Genomic DNA, 17158 nt, shown 5'->3' on the forward strand with positions numbered 1-17158 from the left:
ATAGCCAAAGTATACAGCATTCCAGACAAAGCACAGCCTTGTCTGAACCTCTCAACACTTTAAAAGGGGCACACAAATTTCCATTAATTTTTTAAAATACTTTTCAACATTATTGTACAAACACTTTTATCAAAGAAATAAAATCATTGCTAAAACCAAAAGCTGTTAAAACATTCCATAAGTACAAGTGTTCCACTCTGTCAAACGCTTTTTCTTGGTTGATGGACACGAGGCCAAAGTCCAGTTTTAGGTTTTTACCTATGTCTAAAATATCCCTAATAAAGGAAATATTATGAAAAAATTGTCTCCCTGGAACACAGTACGTTTGATTGGGATGAATAATTTGACTTACCACTTCACTTAATCTACTCGCCAGAACTTTGGAAAGTATTTTATAATCTGTACACAGCAAGCTTACAGGTCTCCAATTTTTTATCTCATTTAAATCACCTTTCTTTGGCAATAATGTGAGAATACTTCCTCTACAACTTAAAGGTAGTTGTCCATTGACCAAACTAAGCCTTTTTTGCCCATTTTTCTTTTCTAAATTAAAGAAGAATTTAGAAGGTGCATCCATCAACTCGATATTCTGAAATCTTGTAATTCTTTTAGTTCTTTTTCTAACATTTCAATTGCACCTTTTCTTTCTCGTTTGGCATTAAAGGTATAATGTTGGCATAAACTGTCTAACTTGTGTTTTTGCAAAAATCCCACCACTGCTGTACAGATTGAAAGGAAGATTTGTTTGATCTAAAATCAATCCAGAAATCTTTAAAAAATACCTTTAAAAAAAGATCACATAACAGATTTTTATTCAAGCGCCAATAAGCACTTTTTGGCTTAATAGAGCCCACTGTCACATCACATTTTACTAGACTATGGTCAGAAAAAACCAACTGGGATAATAGAACATCCCCTAAAAAGATTAAGTTGGTGCTTGTATCCATAGAACCTATCCAACCTCGCTAAAGATACCAGATTATCTCGAACGTGTGGTCCAAGTATACTGCTTTTGCGTAAAAATGAAAATTTTTCCACACATCAACAATCTCATTAGACTTCATCAATTTAATGAGTCTCTTTCGTGATGGCATATGAGGCTCGACATGATTTCTGTCTGTTAAGTTTTCCGTACAATTAAACCCCCCCCCCCCCAAAATTAAAACATCCTCTGTGTTACAGTTTGCCAATACATGACTCAACGTATCTTAAAAAACACATTCTTTCGATTGCTCTGGTAGGAACATACACAGAAATAAATACAAAAAAACAATTCTCAAACTGGGCTCTGACTTTTAGCAGTCTACCCTTTAAAACCTCTTCTAGTTGATATGAACAAGGAATAAAACTATTTGAAAATATAAAATAGCAACACCTCCCACTGGTGGAACTCAAATGACTTAAAATAGCCAATCCATCAAACTCTCTTGCCCAATCACTCACATTTATCTCATCACTATGAGTCTCTTGACCAATAAAACATGCACTTTTTTTCAGTTTAATTGTTTCAAAAAGATGAAACCGCTTTTTCCCTTCTCTTGCCCCATTCATATTCAGAGAAGCAATACATATTTCTCCCATACATGAGGAAAGGGAAAAAGCTAATTAGACTCAAACAAACACAAACCCCCATAAATGTGCTTTTCATTTTTCATTGCAACTATTGGACTCCTGGTTGGGCATTAAGCTTGGCAAGTATTTTCTTCAGACGATATATTTCTTGATTGCTAAAACACCCTTCACTCCTATATATTTTTTGCTTTTATCAATGAACTGCAGCACATCAGGAAAATGCTCTTCAATACAAACTTTTCTCGCATTCTTAGTAGTTTTCAAAAAAGATTTAATGTCATCTGAACTATAACTCTTATTGGAAAAAAACCACTTAGGAGAACACTACACTCCGCACTACATTCCGAGAAATCACTTTCACTTCCTGTGTCTGTTTGATTTAAATCGCAAACCAACCCTTTTTTTTGCTTGCTGATTTGAAGGACGCTGTTCTAGCCTTCGCTTCAGTGGCGTTTTAAAAGCACAATCGTCTAACTCAGTCTCCATCACACTTTCAAAATTAACAGGAGGTTTGTCTACCGTGTCCACAACACAGTCTGTAATTCTCCACCTCATTATCTTCACCCACAGTAACCATCATCCCTTCATCTTCCTCAGAACTATCTGCCCGCTCCTCGTCCACTGTTACTGTGACAGCAGCCGCCGTCGCCGCTGTCTGCACTGAACTCGGTCCAGGCACCTCACCATCTGCGACTATCAGAGCGACATTCCGATTTACATTTCCATTTACAATGTTCCAGTCCTTTAAAACCTTTAAAGGTTTCTCATTTGACTTATCCTGGCTACCTGGACATGCACGGACCATATGACCCACAATGCTGCAATTAAAACACTTCATGTTGTTTGTGGTGGCAAAAAATACATAATTAAATTCCTCATGTCGAAAACTTAAGGACAAATCCAGTTCATCAATGTTATCTTGCAGGATCATATAAACATAACGCCTGAAAGACGCTACATGTTTCAAGAGAAAAGACTTGGTGCCAAACGGAATCATCTTTACAGGTGAAAACTGTTTTACCATAACGAGCAAGTAATGCGATCAACACTTTATTTGGGATATAAATCGTGGCACATTTGATAACGTCACCTTTTTAGAAGGTGTAGACAAGGGAAGCATGGTGTAAAAAATACCTTTAATCACTATGCCGTTTTCTAGTAACTGATTTGCTAAATCCACTGTTTTCACAAATACAACAACAGCGCTGTTCATACGGGATGCTGATACAATATTCTTGTGTCTGACCGCTTCACCCACCCGCTAAACTGCATTCCTCCACACCAGCGACTGAGTCTATTTTTACACCATGACGCCTTGTCAGAGAATTGAAACTCCCGCGGCTGCCTGGGGTGGCCATGCTCCCAACACGTGTGGTTTAAATGACCGGCTTGTCTTAAAAACAATTAACAAAATCATACACAAATACAAATCAATCAAAAAAAAACCAACAACTATGGAAGCAGATTAGTCTCAAATATAATTCACGCAAAAAAACACGATTCACACATGCGTAGACAATTTCACATGCATGAAACCTAATTCACGTACACACAAAAAAAAATTCATGTGCGTGAAAAAAAATATATATATTCACAAAAAGCAATTCACATGCGTAAAATAAAAATTATATATTCATAAAAATACATATCACAAATGCAAAACACAATTCGTAGATATACAACTGTGCACAAAAACCTTTGAATGTTTAAAATGTACAAATCGTCATTTACTACGAATCCACTCGGATTTGTGTGTGTGTGTTTTTGAGACTTTCCTGGCAGAGCTCTCTTCCCAAGTGGGTCTGTCGTACTCTTTAGCCAATCGGATGCGAGCTTACCATTCAACCAAAAAAAACATAAAAAAATAATATAGCATTCAAGGAGCACGATTCTGCGCACCTTTTGCGCAATATGGATTAATTAGAACGGAAATTATGCCTTTACATCAGTAATCCCATTTTTAGCGATTTTTAGCACTTCCGTTTCTGACGCGCAGACTCAAACAAAGGAAGCTTCTGCCATTATTGTGACTTCATTGGTAACAACACATATAATATACTAAATAATACGACAAACCCAAATATGATATGATATGATTGGTTGAATGGTAAGCTCGCATCTGATTGGCTAAAGAGTACGACAGACCCACGTGGGGAGAGAGCTCTGCCAGGAAAAAGTCTCAAAAAACCACACACACAAAAATCCAAAGTGGATTCGTAGTAAATGACGATTTGTACATTCAGACACTCGTACATTTTAAACATTCAAAGGTTTTTTGTGCACAGTTGTATATCTACGAATTGTGTTTTGCATTTGTGAAATGTATTTTATGAATATATAATTTTATTTTGCGCATGTGAATTGCTTTTTGTGAATATATATATTTTTTTTTCACGCACGTGAATTTTTTTTTTGTGTACGTGAATTAGGTTTGATGCATGTGAAATTGTCTACGCGTGTGTGAATCGTGTTTTTTGCGTGAATTATATCTGAAACAAAACTTCAACATCTTTTATAGACCCTTGGGCTTTGAAAAATAAAATATACAAACTTATTGTCAGGTCTGGCTGAGTGTCTGTGTTTCTGGAAGAGATAATGGACATTTTAAATCTGCTTTTTAGTACGTCACTTCTATCATTCAACCATCCAACAAAGCATTATAAAGCAGCCTGTCATGCCCAGTGAACACAACTCAGAAAAGGTGGTTTTAATGGCCAGAAATATCAAAAACTAGCCACTGCGCTTACTTATGACCATAAGCAACAGTAAATAAATAAGTTTTAAAAAGAGACTTAAAATCAGCGTATGTGATGCAGTTCTTATAAAGGGTGGCAACTCGTTCCATAGCTGTGGAGCAGCTACTGAAAAGGCACAATCTCCTTTTGATTGCAATCGTGTCCTTGGAACAGTCAGCTGAAGACTTCTAGTTAATCGAAGTTCCCTGGAGGCATTACAGTGGAACAGAAGGAGATCGGAGATATATGATGGAGCCAGTCCATGCAAACCCTTATAAACAAACAACGTTTTAAAATGGATACAATATTTTAACTGGGAGCCCGTGGAGAGAGATCAACACTGGTGAAATATGTCCCCTCTTCCTTGTTTCCAGTTAACAATCGAGCAGCAGCATTTGAACACCCAAGTACAATACATTACAATAATCAAATCTGGATTAGATAAAAGCATGTATTACAAAAAACCATGTCTCTTAATATGTAAGAATGACTTCATCTTTGCAATATTCTTTAGCTGATAAAAAAAACTTCAAAAGTAATGCCTAAATTTCTGACATGTGAATGAAAATTACCAGATAGAGGTCCCAGTTTACTGGCCACAACCTCTGTAGAAGCAGGGGAGCCAAAAATTAAGACCTCAGTCTTAGACTCATTTAACTGAATGAAGTTGGCAGACATCCACTCTTTAACATCTCTCAGACAATCAAACAGACACTGTAAACTGGAAACATCCTTTGAGTGCAAGGGAACATAACACTGAGTATCATCTGCGTAACAGTGGTATGAAACATTGTGAATATAGTTATAGCATACAAAGGAACAGCATGAATAAAGAAAAATAGAACATGACCCCAAAATTGAGCCCTGTGGAACCCCATACAAAACTGGTGCAAAAATGATGAATATTTGCCAGTGTCTACAGAGAAGGTTAGATCCTTTAAAAATATACAAACCAATTTAAAAACATGTCCTTGAATCCCAATTTGCTGTGAGCGATTTAAAAGAATGCCATGATCAAGAGTGTCAAATGCCGCACTAAGGTCCAGCAAAATTAAATCAGCTGTAACGCCACACCAGCAGAGGGAGTCCTCTCCTGAGTATTACTATGTTCCGCTCCCTCAGCTGGGTAAAATACAAGCTGCTAATGACTATCTTACACAGTACATCTGATTGCTACAGCCCGCCATGCCTAAGAAGGTAAATTTTGCTCTACCCGATAAATTTTGATGGCACACCAAGGGGATGATTTTGAGTCTGATAAGAAAAAATGTGCTTTCCTCATGTCTTTGTTAACTGGTAAAGTGATTGACTGGACTGTGGCAGTCTGGGAAATGGACAGTTAATTCAGAAATCTTATGCATATTTTGTTCAACCAACTCAGAAATGTGTTTAAGCAGGGGGCAGGGATGTCTCATCACAACTTTTACAACTCTTTCAGGACGGTCCATCAGCCGCTGATTACGCCATTGAATTCAGAACTCTTGCAGCTCAGAGCGGTTGGAATGATATCGCACTCAAGGCTGTATTCCAACACATGACCGGTGAACCGTGTAAGCAGGAAAAAAACGCATGGATTCCGATTTTCTCAGATCGGATTCAGGCCTCATTCATATGTGTTAATAAATCGGATATGAATCGGATACGTGCATTTGCGTGTGGCCATGTAAGCAGACAAATCGGATATTCCCCAGTAAATGAGAGTCGTACGTCATTAAAAAAGTGACGTCAACTCAGGTGGCCACCACCAACTGAGATCACATGACTTATTATAGGCGTGATAGAGGACGAAGGATACACACAGTGGAGCAATGCGGAGGTTCCGGACGGGGTGTTGGTCCTCTTTTTTTCTCCGACGTATGTGACCAATGTTTTGCTGATTTTTTTGTTGACTTTTCAAAATATCGTGGAAAGCAAAACACTGTATAATTTTATTTGCATCTGCATCCATTGTATTTCGTGCTGTTTTACTTCCTTTTCCGGGTCAGAACGTCTACCTTTGGTAGTTTCAGCAATGTATAGTGTAAATGCAAAAAATCGGATACGGGTCACTTTTAAAAGATGATGTAAGCGGGTCGTCAAAAAAAATCGGATATAGTCAGAAAATCAGATTTGGGCATCAAGACCTGTAGTGTAAATGCACACCTTCTGTAAATCCGCCACCTACTGTATATATGGTGCATTCACAATACTTAAACTTTTAAGTTGAGCTAAATGAACAAGTTGAGTTTAAGCACTTTGTGTGGGGAAAAAAGTTGGAATTAATGTCAAAAAACTTAATAAAATAAGTTAAGTTTACTTAATCATTTTAGTAAGCTCAGCAATTACATTTGTGACATTTATGAGAACATGTTGCCTGAATGATAAGTGATCATGTTTATTTTATATATAAAATATCAAATTAATGAGCTCAGTATTATGTAAACATGAGTACAACATGTGTTCAGGTTTTTGTACAGAGCTGTGACTTGTTTAGTTACTGTGACTCTCTTGCACAGTAATACACAGCTGTGTCCTCAGTCTGAAAATTATTTCCCTGAAGAAACACTGTGTTTTTGGACGTGTCCTGGGTGAGACTGATCTTGTTTTTCACTGAGTCTATAATGTTAGTGCTACCATCACTACAAATATATCCAAGCCATTCCAGTGCTTTTCCAGTGGGTTGACGGATCCAGTGAATGCAGTAGCTTGATACTGAAATCATGCAGGAGATGGAGAATGATTCTTGAGGTTTCACAACCATAGATGAGGGTTGAGTGAGCTCAACACAGAAAACACCACCTGAAAGTAATAATTAAATAATGTATTATTAGTTATGTCTCAAAATGTCTGTTAACAGAAGCTTATTTCACTGTTATAGATTGAATAAAAGATCAGTCAAGCTCACAGGATGCAGCTGCCACCAGCAGTAATAGAGCTGATGAGAAGATCATTATAAAAAATTATTTGAATTTCAACATCCATGCACCATTTAATTTTGTTGCCTAATTAAAAAAAAAAAATTAGAGATTTTTATTGGTTGTTCAAGATGCATGCATGTTTTAATTTTGTTGCCTAATTAAAAAAAAAAAAGAAAAAAAAAAAAGAATATTTTTGATATTTTAAACACTGCACTTTTATAGCAATTTGTAGCATAAAATTGAGAAACCTATTTATCTATCTAATGTAATAATCTAGGTCTTTATAATTTGATGTTACATATCAACAAAATTACTTTTAAATAGTGAAAAAAAAAAAAAAAAAATACTAAAAAAAAAAAAAAACAAAAAAATTAAATACAAATAAATGAATAAAACAGACATCTCTTGGTAATGAAACAGCATGAGCACAACTCATCGTGATGAAACATATTCAACAAACAAATTAAGCGTAATACTTGGTATTTAATGTATTAAATTCAAATCGGTCTGTTTTCAATTAAATTACAAAGAACAATAAAATATTAGGAACAATGTAATATTTAAGCAGAACTGTGTTTCCAATTAGGCCACAGATGTGTCTGATCACAGTCATGCTGATGTTTGGGAAAAACAGCACGATTTCCAGTGTGATTTAACTTGTATACAAAAGTTCAATAAATAAGCTAATACTGAGTAACTTACAATTTAGTTTTGTCAGTATTGCCATTTACTTTGTTTTTGCTCTGTCAATGCCATCGAAGAACAATTGTGCCTCTACAACTAGCTGTTTTGTTCCTGAATTATTCGGTTTTTGAATAAATCATTCACTGGATCATAAAGACAATCACTTGTCGCCACCTACTGGTGAAACTGTGTACAAACGGAGAAAAGCCTCAGGGATCCTGTTCTGTATATCAGCACGTTTGATGAGTTGCAAAAACCAGAACTGACTGTTTTATAAACATTAGTTTGAGTTTTCCAGCATCATCAATGAACAATAATTATTAATAATTCACTGAATCTCAATTAATTCGAATTCATACTACACAATAATACACAACAGAATATACAGCATTGACTCCATTCATGAGTACATCCATCTGTACACCTCTGTAGTCATCTCTGGATACTGTGAACCTGCCCTGCACTGTACTGCAATACAACATAAAAAAAAAAAATACAGACAAATAAATCAATCCAATCCACTCCATTCCCATTCAATTCACTGACAACACAAAAAGCAGCAGCACAGCTACTGAATGAAAATTCAGAGGATGTGCAGACCAGCTGAAAAGATTCACCTGGTCTTTTTACCACAGCTTGAGACTGAGTGAAGGACTGACAATGAATATCTGTGGAGCAAAAAACTAAATGAATACACTAAAACATTTACAGAATCTAAAGTTGACTATAGTAAATTAAATTTAATCTGACTAATTAAGAAAATGGCATTATTTACTGACCATGTAAAAATAATATTAACAAGAGTGAATTCATTTTTATCATCATTGTCAACTGATCGTCCTCTACAGTAATCGGACATGTGCTGTCAGCAAATACAGAAACATTACAAAGCTTGTTGCAGCTTAAGAAGAAAACACATTACTGTTTTCCATTAACTCCTCCTTTACACAGCTGTGTCTTCAGCTTGTATATTCTTTCCTTGCAGTGTTATTGTGTTACTGGAAGTGTCTCTGGTGATACTGAACTTGCTTTTCAGGGAATCCTTGTAGTCTGCGCCTCCACCAGTATAGATGACTCCAATCCACTCCAGAGCTTTTCCTGCAGGCTGACGAATCCAGCCTGTACGCTCACTTGTAACTGAATAGGAGACTTTACAGTTGATAGTGAGAGTGGCATCAGGACGGACAGTCAGAGACTCAGGCTGAGTGAGTTCATATGAATCAATACCTGTATCAAATCAAATAATATCTGTTAGTGAGAGAGCATGATCTTTTTAGCAACAGAATGATGTATCACACAGAAAACATACTAAACTTACAGGATATCACTGCCAGAAGCAACACTAAAGATGAAGAGATCATGGTTTGTTTCACAGCACAGTTTGAATGAACTGAAGTGATTCTTCACTCCTCTAGTGATCAGATGAATGTATAAACTGACTCATGCCTGCTGTTTAAATATGCAACAGGAGATTTACATAATCATACAGAGCTAATGAACTTCACGTGCATAACCCTGTCCTGAACATTATTTTAAAACCTTTTAGTTTTGAATTTAATGAGGTCATTATTTACAGGGATAGAATCAATGAGCAGAAATGTTTTTTTTTTCTTTTCTTTTTTTCAGAAATTCAAGTAACTTAAAATGTTATTGTGTGTTTGTAATTTTAATATTTTAGCTATAGGCCTATACAGCAAACCTACAGAGCTTCAGGTTATTTTACGGAGCTGTAAACACAGGAATCTCAGACCACATGCAATCGCTGACGAACACCCAATTCATAACATCAAATAGGCTATATGTTATTAAATTGTACATATATAGCCTATCAGATTATTTTATTAAAAGTTTCGTGTTTATTTATCCCTTTTTTTCAATCTGAAAATTACTTTCAGAAAAAAAAAATCATTATACCCTTTTTTTTACCTGTCCTGTTGTGAAATCTTAGCATTTATATGCCTATGCAAGTGTAACAAGAAATAAAGTTATGTATTTTTGTACACCAGCACCTGCCTTTGTCCTTTAACTAGGATATGCATGAATATCTCATTGGTCTACATGCCTATATATTGTCCCTATTAAAGATAGTTTAATCAGGTATTTGTCCATTTCTGAGCGCAGTAAGGCACCTGAAGGCCACATGAAGTATCTCTAAAGAAGCTGAAGACTTAAGAGAAACAACTTCAAGCAGCAGCAACAACCAGAGAGATGAAGAGATCATGGTTTGAGACATGCAAGAACAAGCTGCTTCTTGTGGAGGAATATTTTGCATACAGCTCGGCATATTTCAGTTATAATACATCTGAATGGTTTTACAAAGTCTGTAAATTTACTTTGACAATGTAACTGTCAATGAACATATAGCCTACAACTGTCATCAAAGCTGGTGACCATACACTCAAACAACAAGAATTCTGAGATTATGTGGCATTATACGTTGAACTTTTTTTTTTTATATAAATATTTACTTAAAGTAATTACTGTAACATTTATAATTAGGAACCATGCGCTCTGTTTAAAGCAGTTTGTTGATTCACTGTAAGAGTGATTTCATGCTTTCAAAAGAGAAATAAATATGATCATTATATGTTTGATCACCCAAATTATACAGTAATGTTCCATTCTTTGTATTTGATTTGTCTGTTTTTCCTTGTTCCAGAATGAGACTGTGCATTAATTGGTGGGGAACTTGCAGTGACTCTGTCTACTCGCTGCCATGTGTCTCGAGTTTGAGCTCCGTCACATTAATTCTTTATTGTCTATTTTATACACCATCATTTTCGTTCCTATAACATGTGAATATATCCTCTATCGTATTCTACAACAAAAACAATCAGAGCGCCTTGCTATCACTAGTTTTATTTTAATTTCCCGAGACCGCTATTAGCTTATAGCCCGTTAGCCCGTTGGTTGCCACTAAACCCGCTGCATTGCTAATACTCTATTCACACACATTACCATTGCTTTACTCACTGTTTCTTGCTTTAATGGCAGATGTATGTCTACCTTTGAGTTCAGGTCACGACAGGTTTAAGCTGCATTCGGTGCAGCTCGAGCTGGAGGCCCTGGAGAAGCAGATTTGTGTCCTGGAGCAGAGGCAGGCCCAGCTGAGAGAGCAGAGAGGTGCGCTTTGAAACCTCCCGGGCTGACGCTCACAAGTCCAGGGTAAGTATACAGCACGCTGCTAACAGTCCCACCACCTCTACTCCGTGTATTTCTCTGCACAGGCCCGGTAAAAGGTTAGAGAAAAACATACTGTGCCATGGTACAACAGTAATACCCACTCTCTCAAGAAAGAAACTCGTAGTCTTGAGCAAAAATGGAGAAAAACTTGTAAGTTTTTAGAATTGCGTGGAAAAAACAGTATGTCCAGCTATAGACAGGCTCTAAAAACTGCCAGGGCCGAGCATATCCACAAACTCATAGAAAACAACCAAAACAATCCAAGGTTTTTATTTAGCACAGTGGCTAGATTAACAAATAACCAGACGCCATGCGATCTAAATATTCCCTCACAGTTAAATAGTAATGAATTTATGAAATTTCTTCACTACATCAGATATACAATAACAAATGTGGATTCTACAGCATCTAATACTTCAGTTTTATCCATCGCACCCAAAGATAAACTATAGGACAGGAAGAGCTAAATTAACTTATCACTGCATCTAAACCAACAACATGTTTATTAGATCCTGTACTAAATTACTGAAAGAGTTGTTACCTGTAGCAGAAAAACCGCTTCTCAATATTATTAACTCGTCGTTATCTTTAGGTCACGTCCCAAAACCATTCAAACTGACGGTTATTTAGCCTCTTATTAAGAAACCACAACTAGATCCTAGTAAACTGGCAAATTACAGACCCATTTCAAATCTTCCATTTATGTCTAAAATTTTAGAAAAAGTCGTGTCTGCTCAATTGTGCTCTTTCCTGCAAAAAAATTATCTCTATGAAGAATTTCAGGTATTCAGGATTCAGGAAGTAACTGTGTTGCACAGAGAAGTGATGGTTAATTTTGCCTTGGCTTCTTTCTGAGTTATTTTAGTTGACGGAGCGATTAACTGGCAACACTGTGTCTAAAAGTCAAATTACTCAATATTAACTTAATATTAATAAAACTGTTGTATAAAACTGTTTTGTTGTGAATATAACCACGGCTGTGATAACATGCATCTTCATACCTATGGCCAAATCTCAGCTGAACTCTACTGATAACAACAGCTCTCCTGCTCACGTGATACTGTTTAGTTAGGAATTATGTGATGCATATTGTCACCTTCAATGTGGTTCAGTAACATGCAGTTAGGTCATGAGCCACTGCAGGTTAATGAATGGCCGAGAACGGATCACAGCATTACGCAGTTTGCATGCAGAAATAAAACATAGCTCTGCAAACACACAGAATCACTGTTGTATTGGAAACACATGAAATTTAATATTGTACATTTTTAATTACAACCTAACAAAGTTAGAATGTGCATTATAATTGAATATTTCTATGCGATGGAATGTGGTTGATCAGCCTATATTCATCATCTGTATATGTGAATGAGGAAGTAGTTTTTGTATTGCTTTGACACTGAACTCATTCACTGTGACTCTCTAGCGCAGTAATACACAGCAGTGTCTTCAGTCTTGAGGCTGTTCATCTGTAGATACAGTTGACTGCTGGAATCATCTCTGGACACTGTGAACCTGCCCTGAACTGACTGGGAATAGTAGATTGGAGTACTAGCTGTGTCAATGTATGCAATCCACTCCAGTCCTTTTCCAGGGCTCTGTCTGATCCAGCTCAGTTCGAGACCGCTGAAAGTAAATCCAGTTATTGTACATGTAAGTTTGTGAGACTCTCCTGGTTTTTTAACCACTGCTTCAGACTGAGTGAATGTCTGACATTCAATACCTGTGGAAAAAGAAACAATATTACATGTAAAGAAGTATAATGTTAAATGTTTGCACTATTGTTGTTGGTGGTGACTTACATGGTAAAACGTTCAGAAGTACAAATAAAAGAAACTTTTTAAACATGGTGTATGTTAAGTTTAAACCAGAAAGATAGACTTTGTTTCCAGAGTTCAGATGTCTGTTCAGATCACAAAGATGAACTGTCACATTTAAAGAAGTAAGCTGATTTGCATATTCAAATCAGAAAACTGATTATATAAAATGCTGCACATATTTGGACCAGATTAAGATTTTTGTGGTTAATGTTTTGATCTATATAAACAGACCATAATTTTGCTATTATTAGAGATAAATGCCATTTTTGTGTTGCATTACTTTTCATTGTATGTTGTTTAATGGATTTTAATAATTGCTTTTTGGTTTAATATGAAATTAAAATATCAGTATTATAAAATATGAAATTGCAGAAAATTATCTATGATAGTATAAATTCACTTGATGAATTACTGCCATCTATTGGTGTTTAAGCAGGCAGCTCACATCTCTTATAGACCTCCTGCACTCACATCACACAGACAGAATAAACACTTTAGTTCATTGACTGACACAGATCTGACGATGAAACCCTCGATGCTGATCAAACAGTGCTGAAAACTACTATACCTCTTCTGAGACAACAGCAAAACTCACTCTTCCTTTTTTTTTTTTTTACTTTGCTCTCTTATGGGATGAGAGCAAAATTATGCAAAATATAATGGATTTTACTGACTTTCTGTTGAAACATAGTTCCTGATTATAGTGCTTATTTTATCTAATTGATAAAGCACAGTTTCACAGCACAGTTTGAATGAACTGAAGTGATTCTTCACTCCTCTAGTGATCAGATGAATGTATAAACTGACTCATGCCTGCTGTTTAAATATGCAACAGGAGATTTACATAATCACACAGAGCTTGCAATCAAATCTACATGCTACAAAAATATTCATGTTAGGCTTCATATAATTTATTGCTCTCATTAGAGACTTTATGACATGTTTTGTTTAGATTTTTTTCTCTACTTGACATGAATCGATTTTTACATAATTTTCTTCTCCAACAATTCTAATTCTTTTTAAAGGCTTGAAATAACTGATTAACTGTATTCATAAAAAAAAAACTTTTGACAGTAACAATACAGTAGTTCAGTAAACATGTTTCTGTTGGAGCTGCATTAGAAGGTTTAAAGGCCTCTGTTGCAAATTGTGCGCTGAAAAAAAATGCTGAAATGGGAAATGATTAATATGTACTTTTGTATTCCTCAGTGAGAGCATTTTTTATATACATTTTATTTGAGGTGTTTTAGAGCAGTGCTTCTTTTTGTGCTTAAAAAGAAGATTGAAAAGACTGATTTAATTTGGAATCTGTATACCCTAGATCTGATAATAGATGTGTGAAAACTCACGTTGTAGGCTGAATGAGAGCAGCAGTAAGCAGAGTGCATTCTTCATCTTGACAGTGGTGATGTAACACTTCAGATCCAATCAGCAGCACATAAATACTAAACAGACATTCAGGGTTTTGATTTGCATTGGGAGGGTCACAAGGTGCAATCATGACTGAAGGGCCAAACTATTAAAGAACCATATGACAAACCATTACCAGTGTAGGAGCATTTTAGGGTTGGGGGTGAAAGGGGGTTTTCACAGTAATTCCATAGAAGAACCATTTTTGGTACCCCAAAGAACCTTTCAGTGAACATTTGTTATACATCAAATTATTTATATCACATATTATTTATATATAAACAATTATTTTACTATTTTACTTTTTTGACAGTTTTTTTTTTTACATTTTTTAAATGTCTGTATATTTATTTTTATTTTCAACACTTTTAGTTATTTTAGTACATCGAGGTAAACTAAATGAAAAAGAGAAATGTTGACTTAACAGCTAGCTGAAATAAAGTTTACTTTTTTAAATTTTATTTATTTTTTTGGTTAAAATGTATTTTATTTCAAGTAATAATGTTTTTTTTTTTCTCTCTTTTTATGGTTTTACTTTTAGTTGACTAATAACCCTCATTCTGAAAGTATGGATCTGTTGGACCTACAAAAAAAAAAAAGACTATAAATATAATTCAACTATGTTAGCAATATGTTTTAATATGTTGCATTAATCCTTTAACATCCCTGATCTGCTGAAATATACTTTTAATCTGGCAGAGAGTGTCTTCTCTTGTAATATCAGCAGTATTCTTTTCAAAGATTAATAACTTTGACGTTAACCTTCACTTTATAACTGTGACTATACATAGCAAACAGTTACAAGTAATCTAAAAATGTCCTTCATGTGGTAAAGTCTAATGAATTGGTTGTATTCAAGCCAAAAATGATTGTACTGTTAGGTTACACCAACAAAGTAAGGTCAGCAGGTCATTTCTCAGACTGGGCTGTAAAACACTGATGTAAGTAAGAGTGATGTCTTGTATTCCTACAGTATGTATGGGGACTTTTTATTGCTCTTTTCATTCAAGATGTTTTTGACCAGAACTGCTTGTGTTTTGTATCACTGTGTGCTCTCTCTCTGGCACAGTAATACACAGATGTGTCCTCAGTCTGCATGTTCTGTCCTCGCAGAGTCACTGTGTTGCTGGAAACGTCTCTTGCAATTTGAAATCTAAATTTAAGTTTGTCACTGTAATATGTTACCTTCACCACACATGAATCCAACCCATTCCAGAGCTTTTCCTGCAGGCTGCAGAATGAAGTCAGTGCAGTAGCTGCTGTCAGTCACTGAATATCCAGAGAGTTTACAGGACAGTGTCAAAACCTGACCAGGACTTAAGACAAGAGAATCAGTATGGGTCAGTTCAACACAGTAGACACCTGAGGGCAAAATATGACCAGACATGGCCATGAAAAATATTGTCATGTTAAAGATATAATTACGTATAACCATCATATTTTTATCATGAATTATCTATGGAAGTTACGATGACTTACGAGAAACAGCTGCCAGCAGCAGCAACAACCAGAGAGATGAAGAGATCATGGTTTGAGACGTGTGAGAACAAGCTGTGTCTTTTCGTCCTAATACTCAAATAAAGAAGAGGAGGAGGAACATTTGCATACATTACTGCATATGCAACCCAGTAAATATGATTTTGTGTATGAACAGTTTAACACGTTAATATACAGCTGTATCTTCTGTTGTCAGACCAGAGAGTTTCAGGTACACCATGCTGTTTGAATTGTCTCTAGTGATCTCTATTCTTCCCTCTACACTTTTAGCATACACTGTTTTACTGGCGTCATACCAGATAACCCCCATCCAGATGAATGTTTGTCCTGCTGACTGTCTGATCCAGTGCATGCCGTACTGTCCAAAATCAAATCCAGATCCTTTACACGAGAGATTCAAAGTTTCTCCAGGCTTTTTGGTGACAGGACTTGATGGGATGAACTTCATGCTCTGACCTCTAAATCAACTAAAAGGTACAATGACCTGTGGTGTATAAAGTACCTGAAAGCCATACTCAAGTAAAAGTACAGATATCTTACCAGAAAATGACTTTAAAAAAACATTGAATATTGACATTTGAAATGATTTAAAACATGAAAAAAATATTCAAAATGTGAAATTTTCAGCAAATGACTGTTAATGAGTGAGTCACTGAGCTTTAACAGATTCGTTCAAATGGCTGATTCATTTAGGAACAAAGCATTTGACTGTTTTAATGAGTGAATCACTGAATCATTTATTCAGCCAATTAATTCAAAAAGCTGATTCATACAATAATGTTGTACAAGCTGAATTAATGTCTATAATGTCATTATGACATTTGAAAAAAAAAATTTTTGTGTTTCTGTGAAAATCAGACTGTTAAGGAAAGTCAACAGAAACACTTTTAATTCATGACATGTGACCCTGGACCTTTTTTTTTTTTTTTTTTTTTGCACCCTCAGATTCCAGATTTTCAAATAGTTGAATCTTGGCCACATATTGTCCTATCCATACATCAATGGAAAGCTTATTCATTCAGCTTTCAGATGATGTATAAATCTCAATTTCTAAAATTGACCCTTATGGCTGGTTTTGTAGTCCAGGGTCACATATGATGATGATGTTTTTGTACAGGGAGTCTGTTGGCGTCTGTCACTGTGCTTCTTTGGCACAATAATACACAGCTGTGTCTTCAGCTTGCATATTCTTTCCTTGCAGTGTTATTGTGTTACTGGAAGTGTCTCTGGTGATACTGAACTTGCTTTTCAGCGAGTCCTTGTAGGCTAAGTTTCCATCACTCCAGATGAATCCAATCCACCCCATACCTCATCCTGAAGAATCAAGAATCCAGCCCACAACATAACTTGTAACTGAATA

The 17158-nt window shown here is 35.8% G+C and overlaps 2 gene segments (V, D, J or C); both read right to left on the reverse strand.

Annotated features, from left to right (window-relative positions):
- Positions 1 to 8831: 8831 nt before the first annotated feature.
- Positions 8832 to 9358, reverse strand: LOC122143911. The segment is given in 2 exon segments: positions 8832 to 9115; positions 9207 to 9358. Coding segments are annotated over 2 exon segments (327 nt in total).
- A 3074-nt stretch (positions 9359 to 12432) lies between these two features.
- Positions 12433 to 12999, reverse strand: LOC122143895. The segment is given in 2 exon segments: positions 12433 to 12794; positions 12874 to 12999. Coding segments are annotated over 2 exon segments (360 nt in total).
- Positions 13000 to 17158: the final 4159 nt, after the last annotated feature.

The sequence above is a fragment of the Cyprinus carpio genome, unplaced genomic scaffold (genome assembly GCF_018340385.1).
Source record: "Cyprinus carpio isolate SPL01 unplaced genomic scaffold, ASM1834038v1 S000006530, whole genome shotgun sequence".
Classification (NCBI taxonomy): Eukaryota; Metazoa; Chordata; class Actinopteri; order Cypriniformes; family Cyprinidae; genus Cyprinus; species Cyprinus carpio.